Source organism: Nannospalax galili, unplaced genomic scaffold (assembly GCF_000622305.1).
Source record: "Nannospalax galili isolate Female #2095 unplaced genomic scaffold, S.galili_v1.0 scaffold74, whole genome shotgun sequence".
Taxonomy (NCBI): domain Eukaryota; kingdom Metazoa; phylum Chordata; class Mammalia; order Rodentia; family Spalacidae; genus Nannospalax; species Nannospalax galili.
The window spans coordinates 510,816-528,684 of NW_008335376.1; the positions used below are offsets into that span (position 1 = coordinate 510,816).

At 40.3% G+C, this 17,869-nt stretch overlaps 1 protein-coding gene across 3 annotated transcripts in view; it reads right to left on the bottom strand.

Moving 5' to 3' along the window:
* The window catches only part of Ptprb (protein tyrosine phosphatase receptor type B), a 129,875-nt gene that overhangs the window by 38,161 nt on the left and 73,845 nt on the right, over positions 1–17,869 (bottom strand). For 2 of the 3 annotated variants that reach the window (XM_008830046.3, XM_008830044.3), the window contains 9 exons: positions 13,266–13,529; positions 12,470–12,733; positions 11,227–11,490; positions 9,971–10,240; positions 6,046–6,309; positions 4,138–4,401; positions 2,790–3,071; positions 841–1,119; positions 110–259 (listed from right to left, as the gene is read on the bottom strand). In XM_008830046.3, coding sequence (XP_008828268.1) covers positions 110–259; positions 841–1,119; positions 2,790–3,071; positions 4,138–4,401; positions 6,046–6,309; positions 9,971–10,240; positions 11,227–11,490; positions 12,470–12,733; positions 13,266–13,529 — 2,301 coding nt within the window. The remainder of the gene's footprint in view (positions 1–109; positions 260–840; positions 1,120–2,789; positions 3,072–4,137; positions 4,402–6,045; positions 6,310–9,970; positions 10,241–11,226; positions 11,491–12,469; positions 12,734–13,265; positions 13,530–17,869) is intronic. The other variant, XM_008830045.3, reaches the window with a different exon arrangement.

Genomic DNA, 17,869 nt, shown 5'->3' on the forward strand with positions numbered 1-17,869 from the left:
TATAAAAATTAGCTTCTCTACTCTCCAAACTTTGTCATAGAAGGAGCCCTCACATGACCTTAAAGAAGGCAATTCTGGGTCTCAGAGTTGGTAATTCATCATAACTTACCGTCAGCCTCTCTCACCACCACTGCAAAATATTTTACAGCTCCATTGGTGTCGCTGAACCAGCTGCAGTTGACAGTAAAGTTGATGGAAGATTTGCTGATTAGCACATCTTTTTCATTCACACGAATATGTGGAGGTGGTGGAGGAGGGCCTGGAAAAAGAGATGGGGAAGGAGCCAAGAGAGGTCACAAGGCTGCTTTCACCTCCTGAACAGGTCAGAGAAATGAGTCTGTAGTCATTTCCCTCAGCGTCTGTGCATGAGTGCTTGTGATTAAAGCCTTCATAAAGAAATTCCCCTCCTCTCCTGAGGAGAGTTAGGCAGAGGGAGTGATTTGCCTGTGGCACGTTAAACTTAATGAAAGAGGCAGCTCCTCAGCAGGATTTCCTACAGTTGTAGCTTCAAATTGCTTAAAAGCTCCATTATAGCTCTAACTAGATCAGGCAGGGTAATATATTTAAATACTAACTCATTCAGGTACTTTAAGATAATCGACTTGTTTGTTGTCAGAGACCAGAGAAATGTTGCCATTTTTCTGAAGCCTTTTGATCCTCATCTCCAGGTGGTTACAAGACAGGCTTCTTATGTGCAAGTGGACTACATGTGAAGGGGAGTGAGGGATTATGACAGAGAGAGGTGCAAAGTCCGCCACCCTACGGATATGACAGAGAGAGGTGCAAAGACCTCCACCCTACATGGCAGGAGGCCCAGGACAGACCTCTGGGGACACTTACGGTCTATCATGGTGATGGTGCTGTCTTCAACCACCTCACTGGTCACACCTGCTGACTGCACCTTGATGGACACCAGGTACCTCTTATGGGGCACTAGCATCATGATGTTGAGTAGAGATTTTTCTTTCTCTAGCTTTCTGGAAAACTCAATTTCTTGGGTGTCCATTTTGCGGCATTCAATGGTATAGCCATCAAAGTCAGAATCAGGTGGGATCCAAGAGCAAGCAATGGCTGTAGAGTTCTGAGGCCGGCAGTGCAGGTTTTGTATCTTGTCTGGCTCTATGGAAGGGAAGAAACACAGTTCAGCAATCTGGGAGACACATTTTCCCCCAGCACCTTTGGGACCAGCTAGCTCTGAAGTTTAAACAAATAGTACTCACAATTTACTGGATTGTGTTTTGATGAAAATATTTTTATGAATCTTCAAGGAAATTTCTGCCTGCCAGACCCCACTTCGGAAAAACATTTAAAGTTAAAATGGGGCCAGTGAGATGGCTAGGTTGGTAACAGCACTTGCTACTAAGCTGTGTGTGTTGTTGCATTTGTGCACATACATATGCTCATGCGTGTGCATGCACACACACACACATAAACAAATAAATAAAAAATAAATACAAAAACAAAAGTTAAAATGTGGTTGGGATATAGCTCACAGGTTGGGCACTTGCCAAACTTGGGCAAGGCCATGGATTCTTTCCCCAAGACTGCAAAACAAAACAAAACAAAACAACAATAAAAACCCCACTAAGAGTTAAAATACTGTCTTTTTAGAAAATTGCTAGTAAAACAAATGCATATGAGGATACTGAAATCGACTGACCAGAAGTTGGACAGAAGGTAAAGCAGAGTACCTTAGAAATTAAAATTGAAGTTTACCAGCCTGAACACAAAAGTCTCTTGACTAGGTACTTTTAGATAAATGACTTTCCTCCTTTATAATCCATCTGTACAAGAGGAAAGTAAGAGTTTCTACTTCATATGGTTATTTTAATGACTCAATGGTGGAAAAGGGCACAACTACCTAGAACAGAGGCTGGCAGAGTAATTACTTGATAAATGTGAGCCCTTTTACTGAGGAGGGGAAGAAATAACATTACTGACTTGTGATCCTTTAGGAATGAACTTCTGTCTCCCTCCTTCAATCTTTCCTGCAGAAAACTAGAAGCAATCTATCAATCTGTTTTCTATAGGTACCCGCAGTGACTTTCTAGAATGTAAATATGATTATGCTACCTCTGCTGATATGGGTCTTGAATGAAGACCACAGCGGGTACCACAGCAGCATGTACAGTGATTTCTCATCTGATTCTCTCTGTCTCCACACTCTGGCCAATTAAACTCCTTTCTGCTCCTCGGTTGCTGCATTTCTCTCCCTGTTCCCTGGTCTTCTAATATTTTTTTCTCTACCTATTTTCCATTTCTTTCCCCCACCTCTTCCTGGTGAATTTTGCTCTCCCTGTAGGGTTCAATCAGGATTTCCTTCTTCTAGGAAGCTTCTTTGTTTTGGGTCAGATGCCTCTAATATGAATTTTAAGTGACGTATATTTCTATTTCATACCTAAAATATAACTGCCTATCAATGTAGTACTTCCCACATGAGGTGGAGATTATTTCTGTGTTTTGCATTGTTGATAAAATTTAAAAAATGAAGACATCGCCAGGTGTGGTGGTGCATGCGCTTTAATCCCAGCACTTGGGATGCAGAGGCAGGCAGATCTCTATGAGTTCGAGGTCAGCCTGGTCTACATAGCAAGTTCCAGGCCAGCTGGGGCTACAGAGACACCCTGTCTCAAAAAGGCCAAAAAAGAAAAAAATGAAGGAATTATGGAGAAATCCACCTGAAATCCAAATCCAACCAATCTCAAAACTTTGGATTCAAACCAAGCCCCACTGGAATAAAAAGTTGCCTCATTCCACCTGAAACTCAAAAGTCCTGAAACAATCCGTACTTGTCCTCACAGATCCAGAAATTGGTTTGCTGTAGGTTTTCCAGGAATCTCCGCTGACAGTCTTGACACTGAATTGATAGGATCTCCCTGGACGAAGACCGTATACAATACGTCCTTCTGATTTTCTGTTACTGTAGGGGTTGAAGACAGTGAGTGCATCTCTGGGGAGCCACTGCAGATCAAAGTCACTGTAGTCTGTCCAGTCTGGGGGTCCCTTCCAGGTGATGGCCAAGGAAGTGTTTGCAACATCAGCAAATGACAAAAGACTGGGGGGACTTGGGGCTATATGTAAAATCAAATGGAAAAAAACACACAAAATTATATTTGTGCTGTAACATAGATAATCAGAGCACTGAGTGACATCAGATCTATTTCTAATTATACTTTAATAAGGAATAACCTGATAACAGGAATAGGAACTTTCTTTGATAGTATTTGCCGTGAAAACGGCATTTTTTTACTGTAGCATTTTTATATGTCTTTAATATCCATAACCATAGTTTCCTTACCAGGGTGCTATAGAAAATGAATGAATGGGTTACATGTGTGAAAAGGTATTAATTTCATCAGATTTGGGGGCAGCAAGCCTGGGGTTCATGGACAGTTGTATCCAGTTTTAGATAGTCTTGAAGATTGACTCCAGGTAGGATATAAACATCATCTATGTGTGCCCAAGACATAAAAGATACAGGGCAGACTAAGTATAGCAACACAATAATGATGTTTCTTTACAGATATGAAAAGCGAGGCTTAGGGATGCTCAGTTATCTACCTTTTCCATACAGGTGAGTGGCCAGTGCTAAGTGAAGAAACTGATTCTTTTTTTAAACTAAAGTATGTGTCTTTGTGTGTATGTCTGTGTATAATGTGTTTGTGTGATATGCGTGCATGTATGTGCTTGTACATGCTCCCATGTGCGAGGATGTGTGCGGGTGTTCCACAATGCGTGTGTGGCAGTCAGAGGACAAGCTCAGGTGTCAGTCCTCAAATTCTACCTTGTTTGAGGCAGGGTCTTTCTGTTGTTTGCCGCTATGTGCACTGGACTAGCTGGCCCATGAGCTTCTGGGAATTCTCCTGTCTCCACTTCCTGTCTTGATATAGGAGTGCACTGGGATTACAGACATGTGTTAACATACCCAGCTTCACTTAGGTTCTGGCGATTCAAATTCAGATCCTCAAGCTTGTGAGCCATTGAGCCATTTCCCCAGCCCCAAATTGTGTAGCTTTTATCCACTGAATCACAGTGCCTTTGCAAGTTCAGAGGCTAGTGTATGGCACACTGTTATTGACATTATGTCTTATCATTCAAATGCACCTTTAGAAGTCATTTCTTGTCTGGATGCCTCACCTGTTCTGCCCTCCCCTGTGACTTTATTGCTGAGATCTCCACTGTGAGTCACCACATGCAGCGTGTACTTCCTTCCGGGGATGAGACCATGAAAACGCCACTCTGTCAGGCCCTTGTCTTTCCAGTTTTCCTTCTTTGTGCCATTGGGATTGTAGAGAATCAGCTCATAGAAGTCAAAGTCACCAGAGGCTGGACTCCAGCTGAACCAAAGGCTGTCTGTCGTGTTCCGATTGGATCCTTTGAGATGATTTACAGTGGCTGGGACTGAAACAGAAGAAAAACTCTGCTTGAGAACAAAACAGATTCAGACTCATTTTGGCCTGCGGGTGAGAATCTGAGCTGTCCTGGCACATGGGTGAGTTGTGTAGATTACAGTCTGTTCTTGCCAGCAGTTTGAACCTCTCACATTGAGGTCCATGTGGAATATTGATGTGCTGCAAATTGAAACAAAGAAGAGCAGATGACAATTCTGTATGCTGGCCATACACACACACTGATAAATAGGCCCAGTGAAACACTCGTACATGATAATACTATGCAGTAATGTGTCACTTAGCTTATAAAAGACACAGAAAATGCTTCAGCTCTTCACAATCAGACCCGTCTCTCTTGTAGCCAATCAATACTCTACAGACACTTTTGCAGTCTCTTCCCTTCCTCTCCATCTGCTTTTAGGTTCTCAGCTCTTTCTTGTCAAAATCTGCATCGGCACAACCTCAATTTAGGAAATTAAGTGTTAAAACTTACTTCTACCATCATATGAATTATTCACGAAGCTACCTGCTCTGTAGATGCTTTTTTAAGCTTTTGTATTGGTTGGATAGATTAGACTGTTGTCCTTTGTTGGGGACTTTGTTATGTGTAAAATTATATCACTATGTAGCCCAGTGCTCAAATTAGCAATGCTCCACCTCAGCCTCCTGAGGGCTGGGATTACTGACACGCACCACTATGCTTGGCCAGGGAAACTTTAACCATTAGTAAGCAGGTGAGGGAAATGTGCAGTGGGCAGGTTGCCCTGGCAGTGGTAACGTCTATGCGATTTGAGTTGCGGTCTGAACTTATTACGGTTTCTTCATTCCCTTCGGTGGACAGATTGAATTTTTCCTTTGGGTGCCCTTGAGGTGCTTTCTTCACGTGTTCCTTCTCACATTCAGGTCTCTGTTTAAAGTAATATCGTGTTCTGCTAAGTCACAGTATGCTTGTTTCGTGGAATTTGAGGTGTTCTAGTCATCTCCCTTTAAAATCTATCCTGGCCCTCTCTTGTCTCCTCTAACATTGGGCTTTCTGAGGTGAGGAGTCTCTACGTGTTATTCTTTGCAATTTTCCAGGAGTGGGTCATGTGTCTAGCACCTAAAAGTACCAAAAAACCACTGTCAAAGAAGAAAAAAGTCCGATAAGATTCAACTTATTTGCAGCCCATAGAAAGGTCTTTTCTCCCATTTTCCTGGAACTTGTCTTTCTCATTTTGTCTAGTGCTCTGCTTCCAACTCACAGTGGTCACTGTCTGTGTGTCCAATTTGTGGCTGCCCTTCTTTGGACCTCCCTTGTCCTCTTTCTGTCCCTTGTAGGAACTTGAAGGATAGAGTCTGAATAGAACCATAGGGGGGGTTATAACCCTCTTGAACAGTTTGCTGGCAGGTAGAGGAACTGGATTAATTTTTTACCAATCCTATAAGGCCAACAAGTAGAGGCAAAAGAACAGAAACTAGTGGAAAAACGAGACACAATGTGTGCATAGTCAGAAGTCTGACCTAGGGTCAAAAGTTTCAAGGTCACAAATGTATATAAAGTTCTCTGAAGAGAATAGGGCAAAAAAAAAAAAAAAAAAAAAAAAAAAAAAAAAAAAAAAAATGAATGCTGTGATAATTCCCTTGAGATATTTTGCTGCTTGGGCCTAGATCTTACCTGTTCTGCCAAATATAGATGACTCACTGGACAGCTCTCCACTGTGAGTTACAATCACCATCTGGTACATTCGGCCTTGTAGCAAATTCTGGAAAGAGAAGCTCTGGACTAGCGGGTCAACTTGAGCTCTATCCTGCAGAGTTCGGTCTGGATTGTACAGAAAGATGTTGTACCAGTTGAGCTCCCCCTCTGAGGCAGTCCAGCTGAAGGACAGGTGTCTGGTGGAGTTCTCTGTGATCTTCAGATCGGTGACAGCTGCTGGGACTGGAAGAGTTTATTATTTATTTATTTATGTGTGTGTGTGTGTGTGTGTGTGTGTGTGTGTATATACCTATGAGTGTGTGTGTATACCTATGGAAGCCAGGAGAGGGTGTAAGATCTCCTGGAGCTGAAGTTATAGGCAGTTGTGAGCCATCTGATATGGGTGCTGGGATATGAGCTCTAGTCATCTTAAAGAGCAGCAAGTGCTCTTAACCACTGAGCCATCGCTCCAGCTTTGAAAATCTTTATAAAATATTTATTTATTTGTGTGTGTGTGTGTGTGTGTGTGTGCATGCACATGTCATGACATGTGTGCTAGATAGCTTTAGTTGTCAACTTGACAGCTGGTTAGAGGGAGTCTCAACTGAGGAATTTGCTGCATTGGATTCACCGGTGGATTCACCTGTGGCCATGTCTTTGGGGGCATTTTCTTGATTGTTTAGTGATGTGGGAGGGCCTAGTTCACCGTGGGGGGGTTCTAACCCTGGGCAGGTGGTCCTGTGTTGTATAAGAAAGCAGGCTGAGCACTGGCCAGGGAAGCAAGCCAGTAAGCAGTGTTCGTCCACTGTCTGTGCTCCAGGTTCCTGCCCTGAGTTCCTGCCTTGGCTTCCCTTGATGATGGACTGTGCCATAAGCCACATAAGTCCTTTTCTTCCCAAGTTGGTTTTGGTCAGTGTTTTTAACACAATAACTGAAAGCAAATTAAGACAGCATGCATGTGGATGTCAGAGGACAGTTTGTAGGAGTTGGTTCTCTTCTACTGTCTGGGTCCTGGGGCACAAACTCAGGTCATCAGCCTGGGCAGCAAGTGCTTTTACCCACTGAGCAATCTTATCAGCCCAAATTAATAATTTTAAACACCTGCATATGAAAGAGAATATGCAATGTCTGTATTTCTATGAGTGCCTTATTTCACTTAACAAATTGTCCTTCAGTTGTATTCATTTTTTTGCAAGTGACAGGATAGAATTCTTTTTTTTCAATGGATGAATACTATTTCATTGGGCATATATACTACATTTTCTTCATTCATCTTTTGATAGGCATCCAAACTGATTCCAAATCTTAACTGTTCACAAGTAATGCAGCATACTTGAGTGCATAAATGAGTGTGCTGGGTCTCTTTAATATGCTGATATAATTTCTTTTGGCTATACATTGAGAAATGAGATAGCTGATCATATGGTAGATCAGTTTAGTTTTCTGAGGAACCATTATACATTCTTCTTAGTAGCTATATTAATTTATATGAGTTCCACTTTGACCGCAACCTTACCAACATGCTATCTTTCGTCTCTTTGGTAACAGACATTCTATTAGAGGTGGGATACTATCTCATTGGCATTTTTGACTAGCGTTTTCCCTGATGGTTAATGAAGCTGAATATTTTTTAATAAATTTGTTGGACACTAGAATTCTTTTGAGAAGTACTTGCTGGGTGTGGTGATGCATGATTGAAAGCTCAGCACTTGGGAGGCAGAGGTAAGAAGATTTTTAAAAGTTTGAGATGTTCCTTGTCTACTTAGTGAATTCTAGGCCAGCCAGAGTGACATAGTAAGACCTTGTCTCAAAACAAAAAAACAAAGAAACAACAAAAACTCCAACCCCTCTAGCCAAACTAAAACAACCCCTCGCCCCAAAGAATGGCCTATTCACAGACTTTGTTCATTAGAAATCAGATTATTTGCTTTTTTTGTTGTTGAATTTTTAAAAATATTTTATTTATTATTTTTATTTTACATGTATGAGTGTATTGCCTGCATGTATGTGAGTGCACCTGTGTCATGTAATGCCTTGGACATTGGAAGAGGGTGTTGGATTCCCCTGGAACTGGAGTTAAGGAAGGTTCATAGCCACCATGTGGGTGCTGGGAGTTGAACCCGGGTCCTCTGCAAGAGCAGTCAGTGCTCTTAACCGCTGAGCCATTTCTCCAGCCCCTTCTTGAATTTTTAAGTTCTTTTTATACTCTGGATATTAATCTCTTGTCAGATGACAAGTGTCCCCAAATTTCCCCCCATTCTTTTGGATGTCTCTTCATTCTGGTGATTGTTTACTTTGTTGTATAGAAGCTTCTTAGTTTGAAATAACCTCCCCAAATAATTGGCCATACTGATGTCTTGAAGTATTTTCCTATTCTTCCAGTACTTTCATAGTTTCAGGTATTACAATTAGGACTTTGATCCACTTTGAATCTATTTTTATAGGTGTAAAAGACACTGGCCAAGTTTCAATCTCTACACGTGGACATTCAATTTTATTGAAGAGATAATTGTCTTTTCTTCAATACATGCTTTTGGCACCATTGTTGAGACTCAGTGGCCACAAATGTGTGAGGTTATTTCTGGACACCCCATTCTATTCCATTGGTCAGTCCAACTGTTCTTTATGACACTATCATGCTGCTTTGATTAGTATAGCTTTGTAGTATATTTTGACATCAGGTACCGTGACACTTCTATCTTTGTTCTTTTTACTCAAGATTGTTTTAGCTACTTGGGTGACTTTTTTGCTTCTGAATGAAGTACAGGGTATTTTGTTTTTCTAATTCTGTAAAAAAATATCTTTGGTGTGTTATGAGCATTGAACTGAATCTATACATTACTTTAAGTGGTATGGATGTTTTGGTAATATTCATTCTTGTAATCCATGAGCAGGGGAGGTCTTTACACTTTTGTGTCGTGTTTCCTTTTCAATTTCTTTCACCAGAGATTTGTAATTTTCATTGTAGAAATCTTTCCCTTGCTTAGATAAGTTTCTTTCTAGGTCTTTTATTTTCATTGTAACTATTGCGAATAGTATTTCCTTCATGATTTCCTTCTCAGGAATTTTGTCATGGCGTATAAACAGATTTTGATTTTTGTATATTGACTTTGCGTCCTGCAATTTTATTGAATTTGTTTATCAGTTCCAACAGTCTTTTGGTGAAATCTTTGGAATTTATAGACAAAATCACATCATTTGCTAACAGTGATAATTTGACTTCCTCTTATCCTACTTGAATGCCTTTTCCCCCTTCCTTCTGCTTGCTTGCTCTGGGTAGATTGCCAGTACTATGTTGCATGAGGGCAGTGAGACTAGACATTGTCATCTTGTTTTGGGTCTTAATGGAAAGTTCTCAGCTTTTCCCCCATTCAATATGTTGACTAAAGGTTCCTATTCATAGCTTTTATTATGTCAAGGCAAGCTCCTATATCAAATTTTTCAAAATTTTTATCATAAAGAGATGTTGAATGACCTTGGACATTTTTTCTATATTTTTGGAGATAATACACATTGATTTGCATGTATTAAACCATCCTTGCATCTCTGAAGTAAATTCTACTTGATCATGATGAATGATCTTATCTATACACTATTTGGTTAGATTTGCTAGTACTCTGTTCAAAAATTTGACATCTATGTTCATTAGAGATACTGGTGAATAATTTTATCTCTTTTTTACTAATAGTGACAGTTTTAATGAAAAATCTGAATTGGAGTATGGCTGGCCAAAGCTTGTGTGGGCTGGTTAACTGAGCTACATCTTAAGTCAGGATGAGTGTTACTAGTGTGCCGAGAAACATATATCTTTTTCCAATACTGCTTCACTCTCTCACCTTACAATGTTGTTTACAATGGTAAACGAGGAGACATCTGGTACCAGACATTAAGTTATGATAATTACCTGTTCGGCCTTCAGCTTGGGCTTCCTTGCTAAAGAGACCTCCGCTGACAGTTAGGATCTGCATCTTGTATTTCTTGCCTGGTGTTAGATCTTCAAATTTGTGCTGCTTAGCAGTGGCTGGCTCTGACGTGTTTCTCAGAAGGATTCCATTCTCATTGAGAAGCAGGACATCATATCTTTCAGCCACACCAACGGCTTTCTGCCAGCTCACTATTAAGGAGTTACTGCTGTACATATTGTCTGCAATTACTCCCTGGACAGATGCTGGAACTTCAAAGAAACGAGAGAAGCAAGAAAATTCAGGCTCTGTCACTTAGGGGAAAGTAATCAATTGAGGAAATTTTCTCTTAAATCACAGGTAAAGTTGACAGCAGCACTGTATTTCTTTTCCTAAGAAAGAATTTTGAAAAAAGTGAAATTTTGAAAAGTGCATTATTATGAGACTTGTGGATAAAAAAAATAAAATCTAAACATCATTTAACAACCAGTAAACTTTTCTCAAATGATTTTATTGCTGTCACCTTTCATCAAGGCTCAGAGAACATCACAGAAGAGGAGGTAGAAAGAATGTAAGAGCTGGAGGATGGGGAGGAGTGCTGTGACATGCTGTCCTCTGGACAGGACATGACATGAGTTACACTCATGAACTCAAAGCAGCTGGGCTTTGCAAAAGACCTGCATAAAAAAAAAGCCAGCCACATTCCAGCAAAGATGAAGTAGATGATCTCCAGTGCCTACCCCTGCTGAGAAGTTAGCGGCAGTTAGTAGTTGCTGGGAGAGGGACAATCACTCTTGGTGGGCTTCCCATGCTCCAGTGGATGGCCCCACACTCATGTGCATATAGGTAGCACTAATTGCACTTAGTGGGTTATTCAAACAATAAAAAGGGGGCATATTCATAGTTGAGGGGTATATTGAGGAAGATATGGAAGGAGTTGGAGGGAGATATGGGGGGATATGATCATATTTCATTGTATACATGTATGAAATTCTCAAGCATACAGAAAAATAAAAACATACCACGAATATGCAGAGTTTGTATAGATTTCAAGAAAAACATTAAAGTTCCCTTGAAAAATCTTTATTAAGACAAAAAGTGCAAAAAAAATGTGAAATGTTCTTGGAATCACAGTGACGTGTACAAGCTTAGATGGTTTTAAATAAGATTTTCTGTGAATATCTAAGCCTAGTCACTGTCTCGCTGTGGAGGCCATGGAACATTCTATAATCTGGGCCTTCACCAGCTAGGTGCTCACCTGTCTGCCCGAACGCGTCTATCTGGTTCCTTAGGGACCCGCTGATTGAAGCAATGGCGATCCGGTACTGGACCCCGGCCTCTAGCCGGTAAAATGTGTGCTCTGAGACATGTTTAGGGATAGTCTGAGATTCAACCTTCTCATTCTGCCTGAATGCTGATACCACATAAGAGTCAACATCTCCACCACCAGGGGTCCAGGTTATCATCAGGCTATCTGTGGCTCCATTGGCAGAAATGTGAATATTTTTGACAGCACTAGGAACTGAAAAATAAATTTAAAAGTGATCACTTAAAGAATGAATTGTAAAAATTATCAGCTAAAGTTTACATGCAGGGCTGGAGATGTGACTCTGTGTAACACTTGCCTAGCCCTGGGTTCCATCCCGAGCACTCCTTGTTCCTTTCCCCCTCCACACAAAGTCATGATTTTTAGAACTTTATCATTTACTGAAAGACTGCACATGAAAAAAGCATCAGTTTTCCATTCTTTTCTGACTATTCTGTATGAACTGACATTAATGGGAGAAAGTTTGGAGGGACATCAAGGCCAGTGAATGGAAATGAAAAATGCCATATACAAGGGGTGGGCTGGCGCAGTCCAGATCTTTGTTTTCTTAGTTAGTAGCCATGTGATAATCATCAAATTATTGAACCTCTGTGAATTTTGGCTTCTTCCTATGAAAATGGTAATGGTGATTATAGTAACTGGGCCATAGAATTGGAGACCGGACAAAAGACAGATACAAAGTGCTTTACAGTGGTGCTGGCTTACAGTAAGCAGCCAACAAATACTATCTTAACAACACTCCTAAAAGAGATTCAAAAATGTGATGCTCCTGCAAGAGAGTTGTTTGCTAGAGTATATAATGTAGCCTGCCAGCCTCAGACACCCAGCTAGGCACAAGCCTCAGACACCCAGCTAGGCACAAGCCTCAGACGCCCCAGCTAGGCACAAGCCTCAGACGCCCCAGCTAGGCACAAGCCTCAGACGCCCCAGCTAGGCACAAGCCTCAGACGCCCCAGCTAGGCACATTGATTCAATGTTTTTTTCTGAAAGTTTCCTGGCTAGCCCATGTCATGCTGCATTTTTGTCAGCTCTGCCTGGACAATGCTGTTCCCATGATCAAGACAACTTTCTGCTTCTTTTTTCTCATTCCTTCAAGTCTTAATGCAAATACCTGGGCTCTCTAACATCTCAAGTACACCACTGGATCTTCTCAAGTTTGAGAATTTCAAATTACCCATGAGGCCTTCAATGAAGGCTGCCTTCTGGACATCTCCACTGATGGTCAGGACAAGGATTTTATACTGACGTCCTGGTGTTAGAGAGGTGAACTGATACTCAGTTGCAGTATTTACAAGGTGAATAGGAGGAAATACTTTCATGTCATTGAAGAGTAGCTGGATCTCATACTGGTCAACATCCCCATCAGCTGGTGACCAAGTCACATACAGGTCCTCGGTGCTCCTGTTCTGTAGTGTGAGATTCTTCACAGGCTCTGGGACTGGGGAGAAAAACGAGACGTTCAGGAAAGGGATTGATCGAGTTTACCTACACAATAATTTATGAATCACATTCAAGGAACTGGCAAACATCTTTCTTTCCCCAAATAACCACTCGAGCTACTTCATGCATAATAAAACAAGAAAAACTGGAAGCAACTATTAAAGCTGTTATTTCTTCCTGACATAAATCTTAGATGCTGCACGTTGGTAGAATACCATTATAAAATGAGTTATGATTTCAATCACAAGATAAAACAAGGCATCTACAGAGTTTTTATGCCTCAGTGAAAGAAGTCAGGGAAGAAAAATGGAACACGTGTCCCACTCCTTCCTTACTAGCTTTGCTTTTATCTACTGAAATATTCCATGATTAGAGGCCATGGCCTGGATGAATGATGTTAGCTCCAAATCAGGTTTACTGGGAATATAATTTACTGTTCAGGAAGTAGAGGAAATTCCAGGTTCATATAAACTATTTACCCAGGGACCTTCAAGTCCAATCACCTGTCCTTTGACAATCATTTCACTTACTTGTTCTCCCATTCCCTTGTTCACTGGCTTCATACTGTCCACTTTTGGTGCTGACGGTGACACTGTACAATCGTCCAGGGACTAGCTGAATAAAAACACACTCATTGTCTGACTTTGGAATGCTTTTGGTTTGAATGATGGTGTTTTTGTTTTTAATTGTGACTTCGTAGTGGTCAAAGTCTCCAGTGGCATGCACCCAGGACACCTTCAAATAGTCACTTCTAGCGGAATTGCTCACACTGATTCCCTGGACCTTGTCAGGCACTGAAAAAGAGGATGGAGAATGGTTAAAGATTTAGTAATTCTGAATGAGCCACTGATCACAGATGACAATGGAGACAATAAAAGAAAGTAACTAGATTTTTATCGTGTGCATTTAAAAAAGAAAAAAATTTGTCCTATACATCACAAGGTTCTGGAGGGGAAAGATTTATTGGGAATGAACTTTTAATAAAACCTGATGAATGCATTCTAAGTTAATAAGTGGCAAAAATGTCACTTATAAGATAGAATATGAACATAATAACTTCATATAGCTTCATAATAACTTTCATAGTGTTTGATATGAAAGATGGTGAAGATACTAATAACCACAGCATACCTTGATGACTCAGATTATCAAGGAAAGTATAAGCAAACGAAAAATAGAAGAGGAAACATGTATGAGTAAATGTATTTAAAAACGTTCTGTATCACCAGTTACCAAAGAAAAGCAAACAAAGTCCCCAGAGCAATGCTGTTTCGTAGTCATTTGCCAAAATTTTAAAACCTGTGGGAGAGGAGGTCCATCTACAAAAGATCAGATGGTGAATTGTGACATACACATAAAGTATTATGTACTAGACATAATTATTTATTAACTTAAAACATAAAATATGGGTTTCTTGCTTTTAGCATCAAAATATGAAATATGAATAATATTAGCAGTATAACAATAATTTTGAAAAATCTGAGTCCCCCAAGGATTACACACTGCATTAAAATGCCTTTTATGTTAAAACATCTTTTTATGTTAAAACAACTAAAAAATTAAAACCCTATTAAGACTGTACATAGATGCAATAAAGCTATGCAAGGAGGAGATGAACATGAGTCAAGATGTTGGCTATTGTGGGATGAATTAGTCAGGTGTGAACCACATGATTCGATACAGATTATGGTCAAAGTCCTAGCTACCTTTTATTTTAGGTAGCAGTTTCTCATGCCATTTTAAAATCGCAAAAATCACTAGCTACATCCCTAAAAAATCTAAGTGTCAACTGATGCATGCTTTCTGAACTAAGAATTATGACTAATGCTATTTTGTAAATCTGAGGCACCTCCCAGTAAATGAATAAACAGACATTTCTGTATACCCAGTTTTCTCTCTCAACAAATAGGAAAGTGTGTGTTACTAGGAAAACCGTAAAATAAGGCAATCCTGCATTTAAAGCACGCTATTAAGGGTGCTCTATTTTTCATTTGATGATGAATCTTGATTCAGTAACAGACCACAAGGCCCACTTCTCTCTTTTGTGTGGGTGTATACGTGTGTGTACTTGTGTGGGTGGATGCATGCACATGTATGTAGGTGTGCATACATGTGCATGTGTACATACAGGTAGAGGCCAGAGACTAACTTCTCACTTAATTTTTTAAAATTTTATTTATTTTCATTTTATGTGCATGAGTGTTTTGCTGCGTGTATGTAAGTGCAATACCTGCAGAAGCCAGAAGAGTGTTGGATCCACTGGAACTGGAGTACTGGGTGGTTGTTAGCTGCCGTGTAGGTGCTGGAACCTAAACCTGGGTACTCTGCAAGGACATCCAGTGCTCTTAACCATTGAGGCATTTCTTCGTGCCCCTACACCTTACTTTTTGAGACAGGGTCACTCACAGAACCTGGAGCTTGTCAGTTAGGCTAGGCTGGCTGGCCAATGAACCCCAGGAATCTGCCGTTTCCAGTCCCCGACTCCACCTCAAGCACTACTGTTACAGGTGTGTGGCACTGTGCCAGGTTCTCATGCTTGTGCTGCAAGTGCTTTACTGATGGAGCCATCTCCTCAGCAACAAGATCGGTTTCTATTTGGCTATAGACATATGTAGATGTTCACGAGAAGAAGCACTGAAATCCTGAACTTAGATCCAGGCTGCTAAACTTCTGTCCCAATATTAACTGTCTCTCTTCATTCTTTCCAGCACAGCCAGGCCTGTGCCCATAGGAGTTTGGTTTATGTTACAGGATTTCTGCTCTGACCGTATGCCAAGCCTATGCTCTTCTTCTCTACTTTCCTCAAACCATAAAACAACCCAGAAATTTCAGTATTTTGGCATTAAAGCTACATTTTTTTTCATGATGTATTTACCCAGGGCATATTCATATCTTTTGTTGAATTATATTTGCTAACTAGTTTTTCTATTAGAACATAGCAAACCACAGATACTGAGTGAAGACAGGGATGTGTTTTTGAAGATATGACCTGAAACCAATTACAGTGTTGTTGGAATTGAGCCCCGGAAGAGTTAAGGAGAAATTCTGAAGTGACACTGTATGCATGGGCTAAGAAAGGTCTATGATCCAGGCAATTACTGAACGCAAAGTAATTATTACAGGAAGTAGAGGCTCTCCAGGTGGAACTGGAAGTAATTTATTAGAACTGCCTTGCTGCATGATGAGAAGACGGGTGTGACACGGGATTAGAAACATTGGTGTTAGATAAGAAATAGGGCATTAAGGTAATCTCTAAAATCAATAAGACAACAACTCAGACACGACTCTCTAGTTAAAATCATTTACCTCTGTTAGTCATGCACCAAATCCAAGTTCATGGTGGTAAAAAAGTCAAAGGTGCTTCGAATAGAGGATCATCTTTCTTACATTTAGAAAAAAATCATACTAAAAGGCCTTACAATATTAAAGTCTTATGGTTAGGGAGTTCTAATGAAGTGGATTGTTGGAAGCCAGGGGTTAGCAGCTGAGAGATACATCCTTAATTTCTAGTGATTTTTAGGCTCAAAGTTGATCAATATGAAACTCTGACATAAGATTACTTTGTAAATGTAAAGCAGCTTTTCAGCTCTAAGTCATGATTTTGATTATAAGTATAATTAAACTTTAGGTTATTTGATGGTAAGGCTAATCTCCCTTGATTCCTGACTAGTGTTTCTAGTTATGACACGTAGTGACTGAGCTCTGCCCTTACTCAGTGATCTTGGGGAAGCCACACGGAGTGTCTGGGATTTTCATCCCTTCTAAATGAGAAGATGGAACCAGGTCATTCTAAGGACCCCTTCAATGCTAGCATTCTGTAACAATACAACTCAGTGGCTTGTCACTGGGGAGCAGAACACAGAAACTATGAGACCTGACAGAAAGGCCTCTCCTCAAAGAAATGCCCAGGGCTGGAGAGATGGCGTCCTGTTCTTGCAAAGGATTCATGTTCCCAGCACCCACACCAGCAAGCTTACAATTCCACCTGTAACTCCAGCTCCAGGGGATCCAACAGCCTTTTCTGGATTCCACAGAAACCTGCACTCACATGCAGACACATACACACACACGCACAATTTAAAAATAAATATTAGAAAAAGATCAATGCTCAAATTTTTCTTTTCTTTTTTCTTTTTTGAGACGGTCTCCTTGTAGCCCCAGCTGTCCTGGAACTCACTATGTAGACCAGGCTGGCCTTGAACTCACAAAGATCCGCCTGCCTCTGCCTCCCAAGTGCTGGGATTAAAGGCATGCGCCACCATGCCTGGCAATCTTTCTTACTTTTAACAACTTCACGGGTTACTACATTTCTAAAGTTTACCATGGGCCTTTGATTCCAGTGACTTCTGATTATCAGGCACCAGGCACTTTCTGAGTGCCTACTCAGACCCAGTGTCTGGGCTAGCTAACAGGATGATGACATTTGTCCCAGATCTTCATGGAAAAAGAAGCAGTTTTAAGTGCGAAATTTATCTCAGAGCCCAGTAGGAAAGACTTGACAAAATACTGATGTCAACCTTAAGCATAAATCTCAGATGTAAACCCCAGAAAGCATAAATGTATTGGGAAAAATGGTAGCTGCCTATATTTAGTTCTTTCTAGCACATCAAAGATCTGACATTCATTTGCTAAAAATTTTGCTCCCTAGTCTTAGAACTATAAAAGCTTACATTTTCACCTTGTGTGAAAAGGACGCACAGTAGTCTTGACCAACACATATTTCAGGGAGGATTTTTAGAACAGAGAGCTTTGTAGGCTCTGTAGTCAGTCAGAACTAAGTTTAAATCCAAGGTCTAAAACTTGCAGACTGCTTAAGAAGATAAAAATAGTTGGGCAAGTGACTTAACATTCTTAAAACTTAAGGTTTCCTAATCTGTAAAATGGGAATAATAACAACTATTGCAGAAAGGCTAGTCTAAGGATTAATTAGTTAACATAGGTAAAACAGGTCTTAGAAATCAAAAAGTATTCCTTAACCAGAAGTATTTCTTTTTTTAAAAAAATTATTTATTTAATAACCACATACTTAGAAGAAGCATTTCATTACATCAGCATTGACATATTCAATAACAATTTTCTGAGCTAGGCTGCATCTCTTACAAAATTGGCTGTACATTTTTAGGTTTACAGTTGA